Source organism: Scyliorhinus torazame, chromosome 13 (genome assembly GCF_047496885.1).
Source record: "Scyliorhinus torazame isolate Kashiwa2021f chromosome 13, sScyTor2.1, whole genome shotgun sequence".
Taxonomy (NCBI): Eukaryota; Metazoa; Chordata; class Chondrichthyes; order Carcharhiniformes; family Scyliorhinidae; genus Scyliorhinus; species Scyliorhinus torazame.
The window spans coordinates 31687257-31712066 of NC_092719.1; the positions used below are offsets into that span (position 1 = coordinate 31687257).

At 47.2% G+C, this 24810-nt stretch overlaps 1 protein-coding gene across 8 annotated transcripts in view; it reads left to right on the plus strand.

Annotated features, from left to right (window-relative positions):
* The first annotated feature begins 971 nt into the window (after nt 1-971).
* The window catches only part of sbf1 (SET binding factor 1), a 217908-nt gene continuing 194069 nt past the window's right edge, over nt 972-24810 (plus strand). For all 8 annotated transcript variants that reach the window (XM_072471256.1, XM_072471258.1, XM_072471259.1 and 5 more), the window contains exon 1: nt 972-1117. In XM_072471256.1, the coding sequence (XP_072327357.1) occupies nt 1063-1117 (55 nt within the window). In that variant the 5' untranslated portion in view covers nt 972-1062. The remainder of the gene's footprint in view (nt 1118-24810) is intronic.

Genomic DNA, 24810 nt, shown 5'->3' on the forward strand with positions numbered 1-24810 from the left:
GAAACATTTGTTTGCATTGTGCCAATTCAAGTCACTGAACCACAGAGGGAGATATTATTCCAGATGACCTAAAGCTTGGTCAAAAGAGGTTGGGAAGCTGAAGGCACAACTGTCGTTGTTGGAATGAAGGAATGCCCAGAATTTTCAGAGCCCAGAGATCTCATAGTGTTGTAGGGCTGGAGGTTACAGAGATAGGGAGGAGTGAGGCACTGGAGGGCTTTGAAAACAAAGATGAGAATTGCTGGCCCCTTTCATTGCTTTCCCTATCTTTCCTGAATATGTTGTAGCCAGGAATATTAAGTCCATGATCCTTGCCTTCTGTTAACCAGGTTCTATCATTGCCACTATATCGTAGTCCCATGTGGCAACTTGTGCCTGCAGCTCAGCAGAAGTATTTACCATGCTTTGGGCATTTATGTTTGCATCTCACATTTGCCCCTTTGATGTTTTCTGTTTCTGAACTATTCTTTACTCTTGCCATCGGCATTAATTAACATACTGGATTCACCCGAGGAAGGAGCAGCGCTCCGAAAGCAGGGAGGTTATGCCAGAACCATGTGCAGCACCTTTCCGACCATTGCATGGCATGAAGGTCTGGTTGTGGATGGCACAGAGATCTGCAAGGATGTCGCCATAAGGAGGAGTGGCGAATTAGCTATGAGGAAAGACTGGATAGCCTGGGGTTGTTTTCTTTGGAACAGAGAAGGTTGAATGGGAGAGGTTTTGCGGGTTGGTATAACATTATGAGGGGCCTGGACAGAGCGCACTGGGAGGGCCATTAGCAGAGGGACGGACAACCCGGCGTTACAGACTTCAAGCTGCAAAGTGTGGTTAAGTTGGACAGAAATATTGGGTCGGCACAGAAATAAGGGGCCGAATGGCGGTAAGGTGTCTCGGTGGGTGTGAAGGCGGTTACCATGGCGACGCCCGGGTATTATGGGATGCGCGGCCCCTCCCCCCCCCCCCCGGCGCAGGACGCGCAGGCGCGGTGAGGGCGGGATGGCGGCGGGACGATGCTGACGGTTGGGATCACAGGCGGCGCCGAGCAGCAGCGACACGGCCATGGCCAGGCTGGCCGACTACTTCGTGCTGGTGGGCTACGACCACGACAAGCGCGGTGAGTGTGCGGCCTGGGCCCAGGATGGCGGGGGTGACCACCCTCAGCGAGCGACCGCCTACTGAGCTCCGAGAACTGGCCGGCTCCACACCGCGGCCCCCGGAGTGATCGGAGGCCCCGGGGGAGGGGAAGGGGGCGTGGGGGTGTAGAGGGAGGAGTGAGACTGGAGTGGGTGGGGGTGGAGTGAGGACTGAGACTTGGGAGGGTAGAGGGAGGAGTGAGACTGGAGGGGGTGGGGGTAGAGGGAGGAGTGAGACTGGAGGGGGTGGGGGTAGAGGGAGGAGTGAGACTGGGGAGGGTAGAGGGAGGAGTGAGACTGGAGGGGGTGGGGGTAGAGGGAGGAGTGAGACTGGGGAGGGTAGAGGGAGGAGTGAGACTGGAGGGGTAGAGGGAGGAGTGAGACTGGAGGGGGTGGGGGGTAGAGGGAGGAGTGAGACTGGGGAGGGTAGAGGGAGGAGTGAGACTGGAGGGGTAGAGGGAGGAGTGAGACTGGAGGGGGTGGGGGTAGAGGGAGGCATGAGACTGGAGGGGGTGGGCGTAGAGTGAGGAGTGAGATTGGGGAGGGTAGAGGGAGGAGCGAGACTGGAGGGGGTTGGGGTAGAGGGAGGAGAGAGACTGGTGAGGGTAGAGGGAGGAGTGAGACTGGAGGGGGTGGTGGCAGAGGGAGGAGTGAGACTGGAGGGGTAGAGGGAGGAGTGAGACTGGAGGGGGTGGGGGTAGAGTGAGGAGTGAGACTGGGGAGGGTAGATGGAGGAGCGAGACTGGAGGGGGTGGTGGTAAAGGGAGGAGAGAGACTGATGAGGGTAGACGGAGGAGTGAGACTGGAGGGGTGGAGGTAGAGAGGAGCGAGACTGGAGGGGGTGGGGTAGAGGGAGGAGCGAGACTGGAGGGGGTAGAGGGAGGAGTGAGACTGGTGAGGGTAGAGGGAGGAGTGAGACTGGTGAGGGTAGAGGGAGGAGTGAGACTGGACGGTAGAGGGAGGAGTGAGACTGGACGGTAGAGGGAGGAGTGAGACTGGACGGTAGAGGGAGGAGTGAGACTGGACGGTAGAGGGAGGAGTGAGACTGGGCAGGGTAGAGGGAGGAGTGAGACTGGGCAGGGTAGAGGGAGGAGTGAGACTGGGCAGGGTAGAGGGAGGAGTGAGACTGGGCAGGGTAGAGGGAGGAGTGAGACTGGGGAGGGTAGAGGGAGGAGCGAGACTGGAGGGGGGTTGGGGTAGAGGGAGGTGAGAGACTGGAGGGGGTGGGGGTAGAGTGATGTGTGAGATTGGAGGGGGTAGAGGGAGGAGTGAGACTGGTGAGGGCAGAGGGAGGAGTGAGACTGGTGAGGGTAGAGGGAGGAGTGAGACTGGAGGGGTAGAGGGAGGAGCGAGACTGGAGGGGGTGGGGATAGAGGGAGGAGCAAGACTTGAGGGGGTGGGGTAGAGGGAGGAGTGAGACGGGGGTGGGTAGAGGGAGGAGCGAGGCTTGAGGGGGTGGGGTAGAGGGAGGAGTGAGACTGGAGGGGTAGAGAGAGGATAGAAACTGGAAGGGATGAGGGGTAAAGCGAGAACGTGGGGTGAGGTGAGAGAGAGAACGTGGGGTGAGGCGAGAGAGAGAGAGCACGGGGTAAGGCGAGAGTGAGCGCGCGGGGTGAGGCGAGAGTGAGCGCGCGGGGTGAGGCGAGAGTGAGCGCGCGGGGTGAGGCGAGAGAGCGCGCGCGGGGTGAGGCGAGAGAGAGAGCGCGCGGGGTGAGGCGAGAGAGAGAGCGCGCGGGGTGAAGCGAGAGAGAGCGCGCGGGGTGAGGCGAGAGAGAGCGCGCGGGGCGAGGCGAGAGAGCCCGCGCGAGGCGAGAGAGCGCGCGCGGGGTGAAGCGAGAGAGAGCGCGCGGGGTGAGGCGAGAGAGAGAGCGCGGGGCGAGGCGAGAGAGGGCACGCGGGGCGAGGCGAGAGAGAGCGCGCGGGGCGAGGCGAGAGAGCCCGCGCGGGGCGAGGCGAGAGAGCGCGCGCGGGGCGAGGCGAAAGAGAGCGCGCGGGGTGAGGCGAGAGAGAGCGCGCGGGGTGAGGCGAGAGAGAGCGCGCGGGGTGAGGCGAGAGAGAGCGCGCGGGGTGAGGCGAGAGAGAGCGCGCGGGGTGAGGCGAGAGAGAGCGCGCGGGGTGAGGCGAGAGAGAGCGCGCGGGGTGAGGCGAGAGAGAGCGCGCGGGGTGAGTAAATAAATAAATAATCTTTAATGTCACGAGTAGGCTTACATTAACACTGCAATGAAGTTACTGTGAAAAGCCCCTAGTCGCTACATTCCGACGCCTGTTCGGGTACACAGGAATAAGGAGAGAGATAGAGAGAGAGCGCGCGGGGTGAGGAGAGAGGAAGACAGCGCGCGGGGTGAGGAGTGAGAGAGAGAACATGGGGCGAGGAGTGAGTGAGAGAGAGCGTGGGGTGAGGAGCGAGTGAGAGAGCGCGGGGTGAGGTGCGAGTGAGCGAGAGCGCGGGGAGAGAAAGAACGCTCGTCGGAGAGAAGGAGCAAAAGGCCGCAGGTCGGGGAGAGCGAGAGAGACGGGGCGCACGTTGGAGACTAGGAGGGAGAGAACGTCGGGGGGGGGTAGGGAGGGAGAGAGAGCGCCGGGGTAGGGAGGGAGCGAGAGAGAGCGTTGGGGGTAGGGATGGAGGGAGAGGTCGTCGGGGAGAGCCCCTGGGAGAGGGAGCTAGGGAAGGAGGGGGAGATCTTGCCGTGGAGAGGGGCGGCGGCGGGAGAGAGTGTTTGGATAGGGTGGGGGGGGGGGGTGGTTGGTGGGAGGGCAGGAGAGAGTGGTTGGGGAGGGAGGGCGGGAGAGTGGTTGGGAGGGATGATCGACAGCAGAGTGGTTGGGGAGGGAGGGAGAGAGTGGTTGGGGAGGGAGGGAGAGAGTGGTTGGGGAGGAAGAGAAAGAGTGGTTGGGGAGGGAGGGAGGACGGGAGAGTGTTTGAGGAGGGAGAGAGGGAGTGTTTCGGGAGGAGGGAGGGAGCGAACGGTTGGGGAGGGTGGTAGTGGTTGGGGAGGCAGGGCGAGAATGGTTGGGGAAGGAGAGGGAGTGAGTGTGGCGGCTATTAGCGTGTGGTGGGGGCGAGTGAACGAGTGTGTGGTGGGGGCGAGTGAACGAGTGTGTGGTGGGGGCGAGTGAACGAGTGTGTGGTGGGGGCGAGTGAACGAGTGTGTGGTGGGGGCGAGTGAACGAGTGTGTGGTGGGGGCGAGTGAACGAGTGTGTGGTGGGGGCGAGTGAACGAGTGTGTGGTGGGGCGAGTGAACGAGTGTGTGGTGGGGGCGAGTGAACGAGTGTGTGGTGGGGGCGAGTGAACGTGTGTGTGGTGGGGGCGAGTGAACGAGTGTGTGGTGGGGGCGAGTGAACGAGTGTGTGGTGGGGGCGAGTGAACGAGTGTGTGGTGGGGGCGAGTGAACGAGTGTGTGGTGGGGGCGAGTGAACGAGTGTGTGGTGGGGGCGAGTGAACGAGTGTGTGGTGGGGGCGAGTGAACGAGTGTGTGGTGGGGGCGAGTGAACGAGTGTGTGGTGGGGGCGAGCGAACGAGTGTGTGGTGGGGGCGAGCGAACGAGTGTGGTGGGGGCGAGCGAACGAGTGTGTGGTGGGGGCGAGCGAACGAGTGTGTGGTGGGGGCGAGCGAACGAGTGTGTGGTGGGGGCGAGCGAACGAGTGTGTGGTGGGGGCGAGCGAACGAGTGTGTGGTGGGGGCGAGCGAACGAGTGTGTGGTGGGGGCGAGCGAACGAGTGTGTGGTGGGGGCGAGCGAACGAGTGTGTGGTGGGGGCGAGCGAACGAGTGTGTGGTGGGGGCGAGCGAACGAGTGTGTGGTGGTGGCGAGCGAACGAGTGTGTGGTGGGGGCGAGCGAACGGGTGTGTGGTGGGGGCGAGTGAACGGGTGTGTGGTGGGGGCGAGTGAACGAGTGTGTGGTGGGGGCGAGTGAACGAGTGTGTGGTGGGGGCGAGTGAACGAGTGTGTGGTGGTGGCGGCGAGTGTGTGGTGGGGGCGAGTGAACGAGTGTGTGGTGGGGGCGGCGAGTGTGTGGTGGGGGCGAGTGAACGAGTGTGTGGTGGGGGCGAGTGAACGAGTGTGTGGTGGGGGCGAGTGTGTGGTGGGGGCGAGTGAACGAGTGTGTGGAGGGGGCGAGTGAACGAGTGTGTGGAGGGGGCGAGTGAACGAGTGTGTGGAGGGGGCGAGTGAACGAGTGTGTGGTGGGGGCGAGTGAACGAGTGTGTGGTGGGGGCGAGTGAACGAGTGTGTGGTGGGGGCGAGTGAACGAGTGTGTGGTGGGGGCGAGTGAACGAGTGTGTGGTGGGGGCGAGTGAACGAGTGTGTGGTGGGGGCGAGTGAACGAGTGAGTGGTGGGGGCGAGTGAATGGTAGGGGGAGTGGGAAGAGAATGAGGCATCCAGAGAGGTGCTCTCGGGGGTGGGGGGGAAAGAGGCAGGGAGCTGCTGGGACGTGGAGCAGAGGCAGCATTGTTGGAAAGGAGATAAAAAGAGGCTGAATTGCGTGAGAGCAGGGAGGAATAAATGTGTGAGACAGAGGTGGGAGAGACACGGGGAAACGAGGAGAGAGACACTGGGAGTTGAGTGGGGCAATGGAGGAAAAAACAGGGAGAGCAAAGAAAGGAGAGAGGCATGAGTCGAGTGGGAAAGGGCGAGAAAGGAGGGCTAGAGAAAGAGGTGGACAGAGGGAGAGCAAGGGGTGGGGGGGGGAGGGGAGTAGGATGGGAATATGGGCTTGGGAGAGAGGGACAAGGGTTTGAGCTGGAGGCACGAGTGATTTGAATGAGCTGAGTGGTGGAAGGAAGGGAGAGATACTGAGATAGGCGGAGTGAAGTGGAAAAGCGAGAGATGGGTGGGGGGCAGAGGGTGGATGGTGTGAGGTGCATGGAGGGGGAATAGGGAGAGATGAGAATTGATCTGCATTAGTATAGAGGCAGATGGGGAACATGAGGTCAATAGATGTTGAATATAGGTGCAAGGAATTTGCTGAGTTGGTGTGGAGTAAAAGGTGTGTATCAGAGAATGAGAGATAGTGTGAGTGTTGAGGGTGGGATTGAATTCTGGTATAAGGTGGAACGGGGAAGTGAAGTAATGTCATAGATTTAATGGTCAGATCAGCCTGTTTGTGGGGTGTAATCTGTAACATGATTTTATATGCTGAGAGAGCAACTTGTGCACATGAGAGCAAATTTATAAATATGTGGGGTAAATAAATTGAAATGTGCTTTGCAGTTGTTAGAATATATCAATCTACGTTGCCTTGATTATCCATTAGTATACCACTGGATTTAATGAGTGGTAACCCTGGAGTGTACTGATCGGGTTGTCTGTTGTATACCATCTACATAATTGATTCTGGTGTGTGCTATAGTTTCGGCATGGTCAAATCTAAATTTGTGTCATTAACCTGGTGGGCATGAAAGGACTTCTTAGCTAGTCCCTTGGTTTCGTGGATGACTTCCGCTCCAGTTCGACGGCTTCTGAGATTGTTAATAACTCCATTGCACGATCTGCAGATCGTGCTTGAAGGGTTGGGTAGATGGGTTTGTGTGCTCCAATGGACTCGTTGCTTTTGCACCTACACACTCGACAAAGTCTCTGTGTTTGGTACCTTCCTGAATGAACCTTCTCCATTTTGGTTGGTCAGGAACCAGGGGTCTCCGATCAGGGATGCTCTGAGGATATGGGAGCCTATATATTTATTGTCATACTAGACTTCCAGAAAGCACTTGGTAAAGTTCTGCACACAAGGCCATTAGTAAAAATAAAAGCGTGCAAATTTGGACATCACCATGTGATCCGGGTCAGTGATTGGTAAGGAAGTTGGAGGCAGAGCAGGGACAAAGGGAGCATTTGCTGATTAGTGCAATGTGACAAGTGATGTTCCCCAGGGCAGGATTTCTCAACTGGGAGTAGGGGGTCCACAGCCTCCAAAGGAGGTGTCTTCTGGGATTTAGAAGGAAATGAGAAAAATACACTGGTTTGTAAAAACAGCTTCAGGCTGGTGACTTCAGTCCCTACTTGGATCTCCTGACCTGTGCATTGACACTACTGGCAGCTCACTGAGCAGACAGGCAGCATGATCTCTGGGTGCTGTACCAAAGAGGCATCATGGATAGGCCTGATTCTTCTCGCCCAATACTAACTCATAGCTACGATTTCAACCTGCCAGGATTGTCCTGGAGTCATTGTAAAACATTAATCTGGAGACAGAACAGTTTGGGTTGAGGGGAAGAAATCATAAAGGTCTTTTAAAAACAAAAGATGTATTTTTTAATCAGTTTCATCTTGCACTTTTGTTTATTAGTTGTACAAGTATTGGAAAGGACGCAATAAGGCTGGTTTACTATCAGAGTATCAGCACTGGTTGTTGTGTCTGGCACAATCTGAGTGAGTCGGTGAATTTGAGGGCAAGAGCTGGATCCATCAGGTATTTGACGTTCAGGTGGAGGGAAGCAGTAAGTGGATGAGCATAAGAGTAGTACTAGGGCAGCAGCAGCAGTAATGAGTCGGAGGGGCTCTGAGAGACTATTTATTTAGCAAAAATACTTGCTACAGGCACCTGTGGAATTTTTATAACACTGGAGGGGGGTTTCCAAAATGGAAAGAATCCCTGCTGCAGGGATCTGTACTGGGGCACTGGCTTTTCACCATATGTATCAACAGAGCTGTGTATTTAAGTATACAGATGGCACCAAGTTAGGAGGGACAGTGGGTTATGTAGATGGAAGCAGGAAGTTGTAAAGGGACATTGACATATGTCTCCGTGAGCTGGAAAATCTGGCAGATGGAGTTTAGTGTGAGGAAGTGCAAGATTCTCCACTTTGGGTTCAAGAATGACAAGGAATATTTTTTAAATAGCAAGGAGCTGGAAACTGGCAAAAAAACAAGAGAACTGGGTGTCCATGTACCCAACCTGCTAAAAGCTTTTAAACAGGTACAAAAATTTATATAGCTAATGAAATGTTGGCCTTTATTCAGGGGATCGAGTTTGAAAATGCGTAATCTTTGTTTCAGTTGTGCAGAGTCTTGTTCAGACCCCACCTGGGCTACTATGCTCCATTTTTGGCACTGCTTCAAAAGAAGGATATATTGGCCTTGGAGAGGATACAGCCCAGATTCACTAGACTTATAGTCGGGCTTAAAGTGCTAAAGAGTAACAGGTTGCATAGATGAGGCTAGGATTCTCTTGTGTGTAGAAAGTTGAGGGGTAATCAAATTTGGGTGCTTCCAATGGTAAAATGATTCCATAGGGTACTAGAAGCTATTTCCTCTGTTAGGGGAATTCAGAACAATGGATAAGTTATTCAGGGGTGAAATCAGGAAACATTCCTTCACAGAAAGATAATGAACATCTGTAATTCTCTTGCCTGCCAAAACTGGATGCTGGGCTCAATTTAAATTTTAAAAAAATGAAGTTGGTAGATTTTTGTTGGATAAGGATATCAAGAATTATTGAATAGGATCGTTGAGCATTTTTAAGGCTGTTAGATTCTTGATTGACAAGTGACTCAAAGGTTATAGGGTGTAAACAAGAAAATAGAGTTGAGGCTACAGTCAAGATCAGCCATGATTTTATCAAATGGCAGAGCTGGCTCAAGAGGCTGAATGGCCTATGTGAAGCAAAAATGAGTAAATGGAATTGAGATACTAATCAGCTATAATCCGATTGAATGACAGATCAGATTTGAGGGGTGTGTTCCATGAACAATAATTGGATAACAACTTGGTTAATTTGTTTTTGGTGGAATATATTGGTCAGGACACTGGTAGGATTTTCTTGCTCCTATTCTATTAGTGCTATGGCATCTTTTGCATCCACCTGATCAGGTGGGCAGAGTCACAATTTAACTTGTCATTCAAAAGATAACTGCTCTGACAGTGCAGTAGCCCCTCAATTACACACTTAAGCAGCAGCCTAGATTTTTTTGCTGAAGCCCCTGGTGTGTTACTTGAACCCATGACCTCTAACTCAAAGACAAGATTGTTCGCACTGAGCCAACCTGACTCCTAGTAAAGAATGTGAATTTTGTGTAATGAATGCCTAAGCAGAAAAAGGCCAAGTCAATGTTGGGGCAGTTTTGACCATGTGAGCAGTTGCTGCAATTGTTTCCATCTAAAATTTGAACACTGCCCGTACTAATTTGCAGTTCGTACCAAACATTCCTGCGTTGCCTTAAGTTTCAGAATCCATGTCATTGATTGTAAATTAGAAACAGGAGTGGCCTCAATACCAAGTCCTGTGAAAGTGCACTCTGCACTTCCACCATCACAATCACAGCCCATTTAACCAACGCTTCAAGCACAGCTGCCCACATGTGGCAAAGTCAGTGGACTTATCAGCCATCTTGGAACACATCAATTCCGAGGGACTACACAGGAGAAAGAAGACAGTTTTAATTAAGGTCTGCCTTTTTTATACCCTTCAGTTAATTTCTAGCCCATTCCCAACGTTTAACCCAAATCCCTACATTGTTGGATTTGGCTAGGAGCCAAATAACTTCTAGTCTGAGTACATGATGTTGTATGGATTTTCACAGTTGTGGAGGAGGTTGATCAAAGAAGCAAAGAACTTTTACTGTATTTATAGTGTGTTTTACAACCTCAGAATATCCCGAAGAGCTTTGCAGTCAGTGAAGTACTTTTGAAGCAAGGTCACTGTTGTGATGTAGTGAACACTTCAATATAAGGCTGGATTTTCTCTTTCTAAATTTTTCAAAAATAAATTTAGAGTACCCAAATACTTTTTTTCCAATTAAGGAGCAATTTAGTGTGGCCAGTCCACCTACCCTGCACATCTTTGGATTGTGGGGGCGAAACCCACGCAAACATGGGGAGAATATGCAAACTCCACACGGACAGTGACCCGGGATCGAACCTGGAACATCAGCGCCATGAGGCAGCAATGCTAACCCACTGTGCTACCGTGCTGCCATCAAAATTAATGTTAACTGCACCTTTTTAGGTTATTGAAATGAAATGAAAATGAAAATCGCTTATTGTCACGAGTAGGCTTCAATGAAGTTACTGTGAAAAGCCTCTAGTCGCCACATTCCGCCGCCTGTTCGGGGAGGCCGGTACGGGAATTAAACCGTGCTGCCGGCCTGCTTGGCCTGCTTTAAAAGCCATTGATTTAGCCCAGTGTGCTAAACCAGTTGTACGGATTTACTTCTGATGATCAGTCCCATTATCTTATGAAATTGAAAGAATACTATTTGAGCTGTAGTTGATTTTGTTTGATCCAGTTTTTAAAATAGGGCACCCTATTTGCTTGTCTCCAATCTATCGCTTCCTCCCCAGTATTCAGTATCTCATTTATCATGTCTCAACACTTTGGGAGGAAACCATCTTTCCCTGGCATTATGTTTATTTGAGCCCCTATAGGGCTCCCATCTCATTTCTATTATTGCTTTTGCTTAGGATACCTATAGTCAAGCAAGTGCTCATATTTTTTGAGAATTCTTGGAGGAAGTAATCGCTCAGAATATTTACAAGTGTTTGTCGAATCTTATAGTACAGATGCAGGCCATTGATTCATTATGCTCGTGCCAGCTATTTGAAAGAGTTATCCAAGTATTCCCACTCATTTAATCTCTCTCCATAATCTTGCATTTTCTAATTATTCTCAAGTATCGGCAGCACGTGGCGCAGTGGTTAGCAGTGCTGCCTCACGGCGCTGAGGTCCCAGGTTCGATCCCGGCTCTGGGTCACTGTCTGTGTGGAGTTTGCACATTCTCCTCGTGTTTGCGTGGGTTTTGCCCCCACAACCCAAAAGATGTGCAGTGTAGGTGGATTGGCCGTTCTAAATTGCCCCTTAATTGGAAAAAATTAATTGGGTACTTTAAATATATTTTTAAAAATTATTTTCAACTATGTATCCAATTCCCATTTGCACATTACTATTGAATCTGCTTTATTGCTATTCACCTTCAAATCATTTTGTATAGTTTGAAGTTTTCTTGCCTTTGCTCCCTTGTACTACTGAAAGAAAATTGTAACCACTGTTCAGCCTTTGTCACTGTATTTTTTTTAGTTTCCATGATGTCCCATGGAAATCCTTTAAACCTGCTTCTATGTTTTATTTTACTCATCCCAATGAACGTCTTGCATGATCTGTGGAGACCATTTTTCCATTTTATTTGTTTATCAGTTAGGGCACATTTGTTTAGTTAACTTGTACTCTGCATGTTCAGCTTTATTCATTTAATGGATTCTGTTGGTTCAAGTAGATGTCAGAGATCCATGGCACTACTTCAAAAACAGAGACTTTCTGATATCGTGGTTAACATTCCTCCTTCAACTAACACTGCTAAAATCCCATTAAGGGCAATTCATCTTATTTGTTCTTTATGCAACGTTGTCTATATTGGCTTCTGTGTTTTCCTAGGAACACAGGTGACTATGTGAAAATAATTATTTGGGTGTGATGCCCTTGGAATGTTTGAGGTGTATGTTAATGTAAGTCCTCTTTAAATATTTAAATTGTGTTAATACTTGCAATGAAAAAAATCACAGATAAATAAGCTGCTTTTCCAGGATGACAGATGATTTGCTGGGTGGTGTTTGAAATTTCAGCAGTCGTTGTTGGTGTGACCTAGTGAAGTAATTTTTAAAACCTAAACTGTTGGTGTTTCTCACGGCTCATGAATTGCTGGTTGTTTAACTTAAGAGGTTTGAAAATAAATACCTACAGTGGAAATGCTGTAATTTATATATTGCACTCACTGGCTAAAGGAGCAAACACTGTAGCTAAGAGCTCACTGAGAAATTGCAGCAGACTTAGAGGAAAAATGTTTTTTTTAAAGTTAAATTGCTTCTTTAAAAAGTACATGTCAATTGACTTTAAATGAATTTATGTTTTTGTGTATAGAATGCACTTCCTGTGAACGTCACACTTCTGATGATCATTTGACTCATGGAATATGCTAGCCAGAAGTAAAAATGTTTGATCTAGTGTGCCAACCCATGTCTTCACATTTGAAATGGGCAGCACAATAGGAAAAGAAAGGTGATTAAATTAAATTTAGTAGTAGATGCTGATCAGTGATGGCATTTGAATAATAGTAAATTCCCTGCAGTGTTGCTTACAATCAGTTGATTTTTTAAATAATAAGATGACTCATAGCGCCAGGGACTTGGGTTCAATTCTGGTCTGGGGTGACTGTGAGGAATTCACCCCATGTCTGCTTGGGTTTCCTCCCACAGTCCAAAGATGTGCAGGTTAGGTGGATTGGCCATGCTAAATTGCCCCCTAGTGTCCACAGATGTGCAGGTTAGGTGGGGTTGCGGGATTACAGGGATAGGGCGGGGGAGTGGGCCTAGGTAGGGTGCTCTTTCGGAGGGTTGGTGCAGACCCGATGGGCCGAATACCCCCTTCTGCACTGTAGGAATTCTATGGTCTACTGAATTTGGAGAGAGGCTTCTGAAATCTATTCCATAGAGATTTAGGTGCCTGTACACACATCAGTAAAGGCACGTGGAAAGGTACAAAAAATGATTTAAAAAGCTAAGAGAATATTGGCCTTTGTCTCAATGGGTAGAAGTTATGTTCGCCGGCTCTGGTTAAACCCCGTCTGCAGTACTATGTTCGATTCAGGTCACCGCATTTCAGGAAGGATATACCAGAGAGGATGCAGTGCAAATTCACCAGAATTATGCTGAAGCTAAGAGATTATGACAATGGGTTGTGTGAACTGAGTTTGTACTTTAAAAAAAAAAGTATAAATTTAGAGTATCCAATTATTTTTTTTCCCAATTAAAGGGCAATTTAGCATGGCCGATCCACCTACCCTACACATCTTTTTAGGTTGAGTGGGTTGGGGGGGCACACCCCGAGTTTGTACTCTTTTGAGTGCAGAAGATTAAAGAGCGATATAACTGAGGCATTTGAGATGATTAAAGGAATTGAAAAGGTGGACTGAAAGAAACAATATTTCCTCAGGTGGGTGGTAGAATCCAGACGAAGGGGGGTATAACCTCAGAATTAGGCTGTTCAGGAGTGATGTCAGAAAAGACGTCTTCACATGAAAGGTGTGGGAATCTTGAACACACTCCCCTAAAAAGATGTTAAGACTGGGAGTCACTTGAAAATTTCAGAACGTGAGATTGATAAATATTTGTTAAGACGGGGTATTGCAGGTTTTGGAAGTAAGCTGGATAGATCGGAGTTAAGATACATATCAGGTGTGATCTATATGAATGACGAGAAGCTTGGAGGGCTCAATAACCTAATCTCCCTATTAGTCCCTCTGTTATTAGGCTGGAGCTACTTTGTGACAGTGTTGACATGAAATGTGTCCAAAATAATAACAAAAAGTCAGGTTTGTTGACAAAAAGTAAATGTGAATTCGAGGAAATGTTATAGTACCTTTCTTTGCTGAAGAAGCAGACCAAGAGCTGGCTAACCAATAATTAGGGGAGGCGGTGGTGTTGTCACTGGACTAGTAAACCAGAGACCCAGAGTAATGCTCTGCGGACTCGGGTTCAAATCCCACCACTGCAGAATTTTAAAAAAAATCTTGAATTAAAAGATAATGATGACCATGAAACCATTGCCGATTGTCACGAATGACCTTTAGGGAAGGAAATCTGCCAGTCTAACCTGGTCTGATCTACATGTGACTCCAGATCCACAGCAATGTGGATCTTAGCTGCCCCCTCAAGGGTAATTAGAAAAGGAGCAATAAATGCTGGAATAACCAGCGACACCCACGTCCAGTGAATGAATAAAACTAAATCTGGCAGATTTGGGCGTGCCAATCTATCAACGGCCTTGCATCTGAGTACTGTATTTTAAACCTGAGTCTTTGATCACGTATTTCTTTTTAAAAAATATTTTTTATTCTCCTATTTCACAATTTCTCCCAAATGTACACCCAACAATAAGCAATAATCAACAACGAATGTAATGTCAATCCCCATATCAATAACAACGATCCCATCCTCCCACCAAACCCCCAAACATTAGCCCGCATGTTGACATAAACAAATGACAAAAAGGAATCCGGAATCACCCATAGTCACCATTAACCCCCCCCCCCAACCCTCCCAGGACCCCCCCCCAAATGTTCGATGTGATCCAATTCTCGAAAGTGCATAATGAAGAACACCCATGAATTGTAGAACCCCTCCATTCTTCCCCTCAGTTCAAATTTGACTTTTTCAAGCACCAAGAATTCCATCAGGTCGCCACACCAGGGCACAGGGTGGAGAGGTTGATCTCCACCCTAACAGGGTCCGCCATTGGGTGATGAACGAGGCGAAGGCTACAAAATCTGCCTCCGCGCCCGTTTCCAACCCGGTTGGTCCGAAACCCCGAATATGGCCTCACGAGGGCTCGGATCCAGTTTCATGTGCACCACTTTCGAGATTACCCTAAAAACCTCCTTCCAGTAATCCTTTAGCTTTGAACAGGACCAAAACATATGAACATGGTTTGCAGGGCCTCCCCCGCAACGTTCACACACATCTTCTACCCCTTAAAGAGCCGGCTCATCCTTACCCTTGTAAGGTGTGCTCTATATACCACCTTCAGCTGTATCAGCCCCAACTTCGCACAAAAGGTGGAGGCGTTCACCCTCCAGAGCACCTCACACCAGAACCCCTCCTCCATACCTTCTTCCAACTCTTCCTCCCACTTTGCCTTGATCCCTTCTAGTGGCGCATTATCCTCCTCCAAAATAGCCCTGTAAACTGCCGATACTACGCCCTTCTCCAATCTCCCTGCCGTCAGCACCTCCACCAGCAATGTGGAAGCTGGCTCTACTGGGAAGCTCTGTATCTCCTTTCTGGCAAAGTCTCGAACTTGCTTGTATCTAAATATTTCCCCCTGCTCCAGCCCATACTTAGCTCCCAGCTCCTTCAATCCCACAAAACGACACTCAAGAAACAAATCTTTTAGTGTCCTAATTCCTTTCTCCTCCCATCTCTGAAAATTTCCATCCCACTTCCCTGGCTCAAATCTATGGTTCCCCCGAATCGGCATTTCCCTTGACCCTGCCCCCAACCCGAAGGGCTGGTGAAACTGCCTCCAAATTCTCAACAAAGCTATTACTACCGGACTCGCTGAGTATCTCTCTGGGGCCGCTGGGAGCGGCGCTGTCGCTATCGCCTTCAATCCCGACCCCGTACCCAATCTCTCTTCCATTCTGACCCATTGGGTGTCAACCCCTCTGACCCAGCTCCGTACCTTCTCCACATTCGCCGCCCAGCAATAATACATCAGGTTCGGAGGAGACCACTTGTATTTCTTCTACCTTTAGCAGATTTCACTGTCCTGAATTCTATTTTAGTGTTTAAGCTCTCAACAATGCATACAGTCTATTTAACTTCACATTCTGTGTGTTTTGAACTTTGCCATTTCCCCAGACCAGTTAGCATTGGTTAAGTTGACTTTACACCTCTCTCTTTTGACATATTTGTTGAAACTAATCTGCTTTTAATATTTCTGGCTAGTTTACCCTCAGGTGATCTTGTGACATAGGGGTAGCATCCCAACCTCTGGGCCAGAAACTTTAGGTTCAAGTCTCACTTCAGGACCTGATGGCCATTAAATATGTTCATAATGCGGCCAAACAGGTTGATTATCATCCTGTAAATCCTTCCAATACGCCTGATAAGAGCATAATAGCCTTATTGCAGAATTCAAACTATTACAATATTTTGTCAAACCAATAGAAGTCCATGGTCTCCAGTGCCCTCTTAAGGCATCACTTCATATGGGGAGATGGTGTAGCAGTATTGGCACTGGATTAGTGATCCAGGCTAAAGTTCTGGGGGACATGTTTTCAAATCCCACCACGGCAGCTGCTGGAATTTGGATTTAGTTTAAAAAAATCTTGCTGGATGAAGCTCGTCTCAGTAATGGTAATCATGACACAACTATCATCAATTGTTGTAAAAACCCATCTGGTTCGTTAATGTCCTTTAGGAAAGGAAATCTGCCATCCTTGCCTGGTCTGGCTTAATGTGACTCCAGATCACAGCAATGTGGTTGATTCTCACTGTCCTCTGAAATAGCAAACCAAGTCACTCCATTCAGGGGAAATTAGGGATGGGCAACAAATGTCAGCCCTGCCAGTGAGGCCCACATCTTATGAAAAAGAAAATGTTGCAATGATTAATTCGCAGAACTGGAATTCTGTTTCTAGCAGGTTGAGCCTGAAGTTTCGTGTGACTAATAGGTGGAGCTGAAGTGATTAGTGGCACTGATCGGACAAACAAATATTGTTAGAGGAAGGGCATGTGGACTAGCCTGTACATCACCATGTGGTGCCTTTTTCAGAGTTTCTAATGTATTTATGAAAACACTGAATACAAACCTGAGTGATGCAAGCATATGTGCACGAGACTCATGTTGACCACTGGCTCTCCCAGAAATCTATTTTTGCATTAAGAACTAGTTTGTTTGGATCTTATTTAATGGACGATTCTGAGAGTGTTTGAATGATCAAAGTTTACAGCAGAGAATAAAAAATTTCAGCTTATTGCACCTGCACTAAAGTAATCCAAAACTGATTCCACTTCCTCTCAGTAGCTCTGTATATATTTTCCAGATTTTTCTTCAATTTTCTCTTCAGTAAAACCCTCAACCACTTCTTACAAAAAATCACGCCCAGCTCAAATACCCTCTCTGGAGATTTCTCCTGATCTCTTTTATTTAATAATAATCTTTATTATTGTCACAAGTAGGCTTACATTAACACTGCAATGAAGTTACTGTGAAAGTCCCCTAGTCAGCACACTCCGGCGCCTGTTCGGGTACACTGAGGGAGAGTTCAGAATGTCCAATTCACCTAACAGCACGTCTTTCAGGACTTGTGTGGAGGAAATCGGAGCACCCGGAGGAAACCCACGCAGACACAGGGAGAATGTGCAGACTTCGCACAGACAGTCACCTAAGTGGGAATCGAACCCGGGACCCTGGCACTGTGAGCAACAATGTTAACTACAGTGCTACCCGTGTTTTGTTGGTGACTGTTAAATTGATGACTCCTTGTTAGTGTGTTCAACCAGAAAAATTGTCTTTTCATTGGCTGTAAAACGTTTTGAGACATCCAGTGGTTGTAAAAAGCACAATTCAAATACTTAAAAAAAAATTTAGAGTACCCAATTATTTTTTTCCAATTAAGGGGCAATTTGGCGTGGCCAATTCACCTGTCTGGCACATCTTTGGGTTGTTTGGGTGAGACCCACGCAGACACGGGGAGAATGTGCAAACTCCATATGGACAGAGATCCCGGGTCCCCAGTGCCGTGAGGCAGTAGTGCTAATAACTGCTCCACTGTGCCGCCCAGCACTATTTAAATAAAATTGTTTATTTTCTTCTCTATCAAAGTGTTCATAATCTTCAAAACTTCTAGTTCTTTTTTTTTGTGTTTTTTTTCTAGTTCTCTTAACCTGCTTTGCTTCAGTGGAAATTGTTCCAGTAACTGGTGTGTCTCTTCAAAAATGACCATTTCCTATAGGTGGTATTTGTTCTTGGGATGAAGGCAGCTTTAGCAATACATAATTTTGTGGTAGCCTTAGTTGCCCAGGGGGTTCTAAGAATCAAGCATGTGGTGTTGGGTTAGAATTGTGTGAAGGGCAGAAGAGGTAGGGGCAGCAGGTTATTTTCATAATAATATGGCAGCTTTCATGTTAATTTTAAACAATTGCCAAATGTATTAAATTTACTTTTACATAACTGCTAGGCTTTAATGGCATTTTGTTTTACACTTCTGGAATGCACTGTGGGAAGGTGGTGGAAGCAGATTCAGTCATAACCAGTGAAAGGAATTAGATGTACATTGGGAACAAAAATGTTAACAGGACTGTGGCTATGTGCAGGTCAGGTGGATTGGCCACGCTAAATTGCCCCTTAATTGGAAAGAAAAGAATTGGGTACTCTAAATTTAAAAAAAAAACAGGGATGTGGGCTAAAAGCAGTGTGTGGTATTATTTAAATAGCGCTTTTAAAGAGCCAGCATCGGCATGGAAGGCCAAAGGGCTTTTTGCACTTTAAGATGCTGTGGCCTCATTCTGTGATTTCTGAACTGCCTCCAGTTTCACTGCCTCTCCCAGTTTGGCTTCATCTGTTTGCATTGAGTTGCTGAGCCCAAGTCATTGACATAAATTAGACACAGCTGTGATCCAAAAATTGATTGCTCTGCCTATGTAATATTCACCCTGACTGAATTTCCTCTTAAAAAGTGCCTGTTGCCCAACTTTTCAGAAATTTATAATCCATTTTTAAGATTCAAAAACTTTGAACCTCGGGACAATATTTTCCTGATACTCGACTCCCTGGAGTTTAGACTCCTTGCCATTTCTCACTCAAATTACTTTCATTTGAGAGCCAAGGTGGTCAGTGCCTGTGGGCTATTTGACTGAAGGGGGCATCACAGCTAAATTCAATTGTGCCTTGCGCAGTATCTCCACAGAGTTTTTAAGCATGGGTTGATTGTTATGGTATGGCTGGTGATCCTGTCCCTAGCCAAGGTGCCTCAGGCAAGTTGTAGTGTTTCTATTGCAGCCTGATTGCGGTCAGTGAATTCAGCACAGATTGATGATCAAACTTGGGACCTCCATGTTATGTATGGCTCTCTACAACTTTGGATTTATCTGCTGAACTATCAGAGAAGCCAAAGAGTTCAGTTTGATGTAGCATTCAATTTTGTTCTTGATTTTCCTCAGTATTTGTCTAGGCTGTAGCTGTGTGCACAGCAATTGAGGGATGCAAGCAGTAGTAAAATTAAACGCAGATGGTGTAAAACATTGAATTTTATATTGCATTCTTGTTGCTGCTAGTGTTCATAGAATTTAAAGTGCAGAAGGAGGCCATTCGGCCCATCGAGTCTGCACCGGCTCTTGGAAAGAGCACCCTACCCAAGGTCAATACTGCCACCCTATCCCCATAACCCAGTAACCCCACCCAACACTAAGGGCAATTTATCATGGCCAATCCTCCTAACCTGCACATCTTTGGACTGTGGGAGGAAACCAGAGCACCCGGAGGAAACCCACGCACACACGGGGAGGATGTGCAGACTCCACACAGACAGTGACCCAAGCCGGAATCGAACCTGGGACCCTGGAGCTGTGAAGCAATTGTGCTATCCACAATGCTACCGTGCTGCCCTGAACAGCTTTCAATTTGTAATTTAAGTGATGGGTTGCAAGCACTAGTACCCTATTGCTTCTGAGTTGATCTTATTGCTTTATGAAGAAACCTTGCATTAATTTATTTCCAATACATTTCCAGAACTGACTGCATAGAGGGTAAATTGTTAATTTATGTCAAGTAACCCAGTGAGTGATTTGTGCATCCTAAACAGGAAAGCTGTTGATTGCATGAGTACTTGGTCTTTTGGAGAACTTTTTTATTAAAGTAACCAAACTATTAAAATATGATTGTTTTTGGAAGAAAACCTTTGACTTCACAATATTGGGATGCCAATTTGAAGGTTGGAATAATGCTGCATGCCAGAGGACAGTGGAATGGAAAACGCTGACGATTTAGGGTTACTGAAATTTGACTCCAAAATGGTTGTTGAAGTATTCAGCAATCTTTGAGCTATGGTATTGGATTAGTAATCCATAGGTTGTGATTTTGAATACCCCACGGCAAGTTATGAAATTAAAAATCAGGAAATATGGTAATTTGTGGTCTGACACTAGAGAAGTAATCATGAAGGCTGTCAGTGTCTTAAAAGCCAAATGTTTTCATTAATGACCTTTAGGGAAGGATCCAGTTTCTCTACCTGGTCAACACTACACATGACTGTGGGCCCACATGGTTTATTCTTGGTGACGTCTGAAATTGTCTATATGCAGCACTCTTGTAAAGTCAATCATTATAAAGTTCAATAAGTAAAATGGTGACAACTTAGGTTTGGTTTCAAGATAATAATTTGCAGTCCAGTTGGTAAAGTGCTCCTTGCCAATCTCCCTGTGCTGGTGTCCAGGTTTGGAGAGCTGTTCCACAGGCTAGTCAAGCACCAGCCTGACATATTCACACTAACAGAATCATATCTATCAGCCAATATCCTAGCTGTTGACCCTGTAATCCGCATTCAAATTTTTTCTACCAAAATGAATCACCTCGCACTTATCAGGGTTAAACTCCATCTGCCATTTTTCGGCCCAGCTCTGCATCCTATCAATGTCTCTTTGCAGCCTACAACAGCCCTCCACCTCATCCACTACTCCACCAATCTTGGTGTCATCAGCAAATTTACTGACCCACCCTTCAGCCCCCTCCTCCAAGTCATTGATAAAAATCACAAATAGCAGAGGACCCAGCACTGATCCCTGTGATACACCGCTGGTAACTGGTCTCCAGTCTGAAAATTTTCCATCCACCACCACCCTCTGTCTTCAATGTGATATACGGATACTTATCCAATTGGCCAAATTTCCCTCTATCCCACACCACCTTACTTTCTTCATGAGCCGACCAAGGGGAACCTTATCAAACGCCTTACTAAAATCCATGTATACGACATCAACTGCTCTACCTTCATCTACACACTTAGTTACCTCCTCAAAGAATTCAATCAAATTTGTGAGGCAAGACCTACCCTTCATGAATCCGTGTTGACTATCCCGGATTAAGCTGCATTTTTCCAAATGGTCATAAATCCTATCCTTCAGGACCTTTTCCATTATCTTCCCGACCACCGAAGTAAGACTAACTGGCCTATAATTACCAGTGTCATTCCTATTCTCTTTCTTGAACAGAGGAACAACATTCACCACTCTCCAGTCCTCTGGCACTATCCCCATGGACAGCGAGGACCCAAAGATCAAAGCCAAAGGCTCTGCAATCTCATCCCTTGCCTCCCAAAGAATCCTTGGGTATATCCCATCTGGCCCAGGGGACTTGTCGACCCTCAGATTTTTCAAAGTTACTAATACATCCTTCCTCAGAACATCTACTTCCTCCAGCCTACCCGCCTGAATCACACTCATCCTCAAAAACATGGCCCCTCTCCTTTGTGAACACTGAAGAAAAAGTATTCATTCAACGCCTCTCCTATTTCTTCTGACTCCATGCACAAGTTCCTACTACTGTCCTTGACCGGCCCTACCCTCACCCTGGTCATTCTTTTATTTCTCACAAGAGTAAAAAGCCTTGGGGTTTTCCTTGATCCGACCCGCCAAGGATTTCTCATGCCCCCTCCTAGCTCTCTTAAGCCCTTTTTTCAGCTCATTCTTTGCTACCTTGTAACCCTCAAGCGACCCTACTGAACCTTGTTTTCTCATCCTTACATACTTTTCCTTTTTCCTCTTGACAAGACATTCAACCTCTTTTGTGAACCATGGTTCCCTCACACGGCCATTTCCACCCTGTCTGACAGGGACATGCCTATCAAGGACACACCATATTTGTTCCTTGAACAAGCTCCACTTTTCATTTGTGCCTTTCCCTGACAGTTTCTGTTCCCATCTTATGCTCCCTAATTCTTGCCTATTCGCATCATAATTACCCCTCCCCCAATATAAACCTTGCCCTGCCATATGGCCCTATCCCTCTCCATTACAATAGTGAAAGACACCAAATTGTGGTCACTATCTCCAAAGTGCTCTCCCACAAACAAATCTAACACTTGGCCCGGTTCATTACCTAGTACCAAATCCGATGTGGCCCCCCCCCCCGTCTTGTCGACCTATCCACATATTGTGTCAGGAAACCCTCCTGCACACACTGTACAAAAACTGCCCCATCCGAACTGTTCGACCTATAGAGGTTCCAATCAATATTTGGAAAGTTAAAGTCACCCATGACAACTACCTCCGCACCTATCCATAATCTGTTTTGCAATTTCTTCCTCCACATCTCTATTACTATTTGCGGGCCTATAGAAAACTCCTAACAATGTGACCGCTCCTTTCCTATTTCTAACTTCGGCCCATATTACCTCAGTAGGCAGATCACCTTCAAACTGCCTTTCTGCAGCCGTTAAACTATCCTTGATTAACAATGCTACTCCTCCACCTCTTTTACCACCTTCCCTACTCTTACTGAAACATCTATACCCCTTAACTTCCAACAACCATTCCTGTCCCTGTTCTAACCATTTCTCTGTAATGGCCACACCATCGTAGTCCCAAGTACCAATCCACGCTCCAAGTTCACCTACCTTATTCCAGATGCTCCTTGCATTGAAGTAGACACACTTCAACCCACCTTTCTGTCTGCCGGTACACTCCTGCGACCTTGATACCCTCCTCAGTACCTCACTACTCTCGACGGTGGCTTCTGGATCACAGCTTGTTTTCCCAGCCCCCTGACAAATTAGTTTAAAACCCCCCGAAGAGCCGTAGCAAATATCCCTCCCAGGATATTGGTGCCCCTCTGGTTCAGGTGCAAACCGTCCTGTCTGTACAGGTCCCACCTTCCCCAGAATGTGCTCCAATTATCCACATACCTGAAACCCTCCCTCCTACACCATCCCTGCAGCCACGTGTTTATCTGCACTCTCTCCCTGTTCCTCACCTCCCTAGCACGTGGCACCGGCAACAAACCAGAGATGACAACATGGTTTGTCCTGGCTCTCAGCTTCCACCCTAGCTCCCTAAATTCCTGTTTTAAATCCCCGCCCCTTTTCTTACCTATGTCATTGGTACCGATGTGCACCACGACTTGTGACTGCTCCCCCTCCCTTTCAAGGATTCTGAAAGTCATCAGTTAGTGGCCACTTAGCAGCCTAAAACTGGGCATCCTTGAGGCAAAGTCACCAGGGCCAGAATTGTATACCAACACAATCTGTAACCCCATTGTTAGTTCAGGCAACCCCAGTTAACTGGAGTGATGTGACTCCCATAGTTTGATAGATCTGGGAAGAGTTCCAGTGGAGTGTTTTTGAGTTAGACTTAAATGTTGCTGATTCACACAAATGGAAACGAGACTCTTCAGTCACAGAAATGTTCAGCTTCTGAAAATTTTTTCTATTCCACTGATTCTGACATTTGTGTAATTGGTAACTCAAGCACAGTGTTCAGATGGTTTATTTTTTTAACCATTTAATGGTTTCAATAGAACTTTCAATAAAAGTATTGAATCTCCGTTACGGATCAGAAATGTAACAAACTCACCAAACAAATTTGAGCCATTGGAGAAATAACAGAGTGAAAGTGGTGGCTGGGATGGTTGGTGTTGCTCACTTTGAGGAAGGTATGGTGTATGCACAATTGTACATGTGTTAAGTTGATGTGCAAGTGGCACTCCGTTCTAGGCCTGTGTTTGAGGCTCCCCAACTCCACATTTAACATCATAGTAGCAAGGTAACCTTGTGATGTGGAACTGAAATGGAAAAATAGGGATATGAAATAAAATCTAGGATGTAGCATGTTTGTTTTTGTGCAAAGTTCAGTTTGGGCCAAATGGATAGTTCTGTTTTCTTCCATGTCATAACCTAGCCTACACTCACTATTGCATAAATAGGCTTCATTTTCAGCCAATGTGGAAGTGACATTAGGTAGCTTGTAATGAATTGAGTTATTTGCTGCATGCAGGTAGCAGTGTGGTTTACATGTACTAATTTCTGTAGTTATTTATTTGCTTATATTTTTTTAGTGGACCTGCTCTTATATTCAATGAACCCTGCAGCTTTCATTACATTGACAATAGCAAACTCGCATTACAAGCCTCCCTCCAAGGGAAGGAATCAAGGTTCAAAAGCACAAAAGGTACTGGTGACTCATGAGTCCCATTGAGAAAATGTTGAGAGCAGGAATTGGATGTCTTCCCTTCTGTGGGTTACTCTCAATTTGAAGTATCTGTTACTTCGAATTGAATTCCTTCAAAAACTTTCTCCAGTTCTGTTCTATTTAAAATTGCCTAATTTAAATGCCTGTCGCAGAGAACAGTTTGAATTAGATGTGTAACATGTTATTGGTGTTGAGGCTAAAGGTACTTCCTATAGCTGAAAAGGAACAGCTGTGGGTTGGTTGAGCTTGCTTTGCAATTTTGTTACCTATGTCATCTCATGGATAAATTAAAAGGTGTGATTCCCAGAAATGCTGCATGGTGTATTTTCACTTTAGTGAATGTACTTGATGCTTGTGAGCTTTTAAAATTAAATTAAATTTTTTTTTTTTTCAATTAAGGGGCAATTTAGCGTGGCCAATCCACCCACCCTGCACATTTTTGGGTTGTGGGGGTGAGACCCACGCAGACACGGGGTGAGCTTTTTAAATACATTCCTGGAACCCAGAAGTTGAGAGCACAAATCCTTAACAGTTAAAGCACTTCTTGTTACACAAGGGATTTTCTAAGGGTGTGTCTATTATTGCATTTAATCTGTTGCCATAGTGCTCAAGTTTGTCTTTCAGTTTTTCAACATAATAAAACTGGGTGTAGCACAAATATAGAGCAATGTTGGAAGCATGTAGGTTAATACTTTAAAAAAAAATTAGAGCAGGCATTGTCAAACTCGGGGGCGCGACCCGCGGGTGGATGTCGGGAGGGTCACGGAGCTGTCCATCGCGGCGTTCCCAATTGCGCAAATCTGGGCACAACAGCCGGCTTTTAATAATGCCGGCTGCGAGCGGCTTTCAAAATGTCCAGGAATAGATAAAAATATTTGGTCGCACTGTGCATGTGTGCCCGATCATCGGTGCGCATGCGCAAAACTATGCGGCCGCATTTTTTTTATTATGGTCGCAGCCTTTTTTTTTCATGTTCGGGGGGCCAAAGGGACCATTGGGGCCAA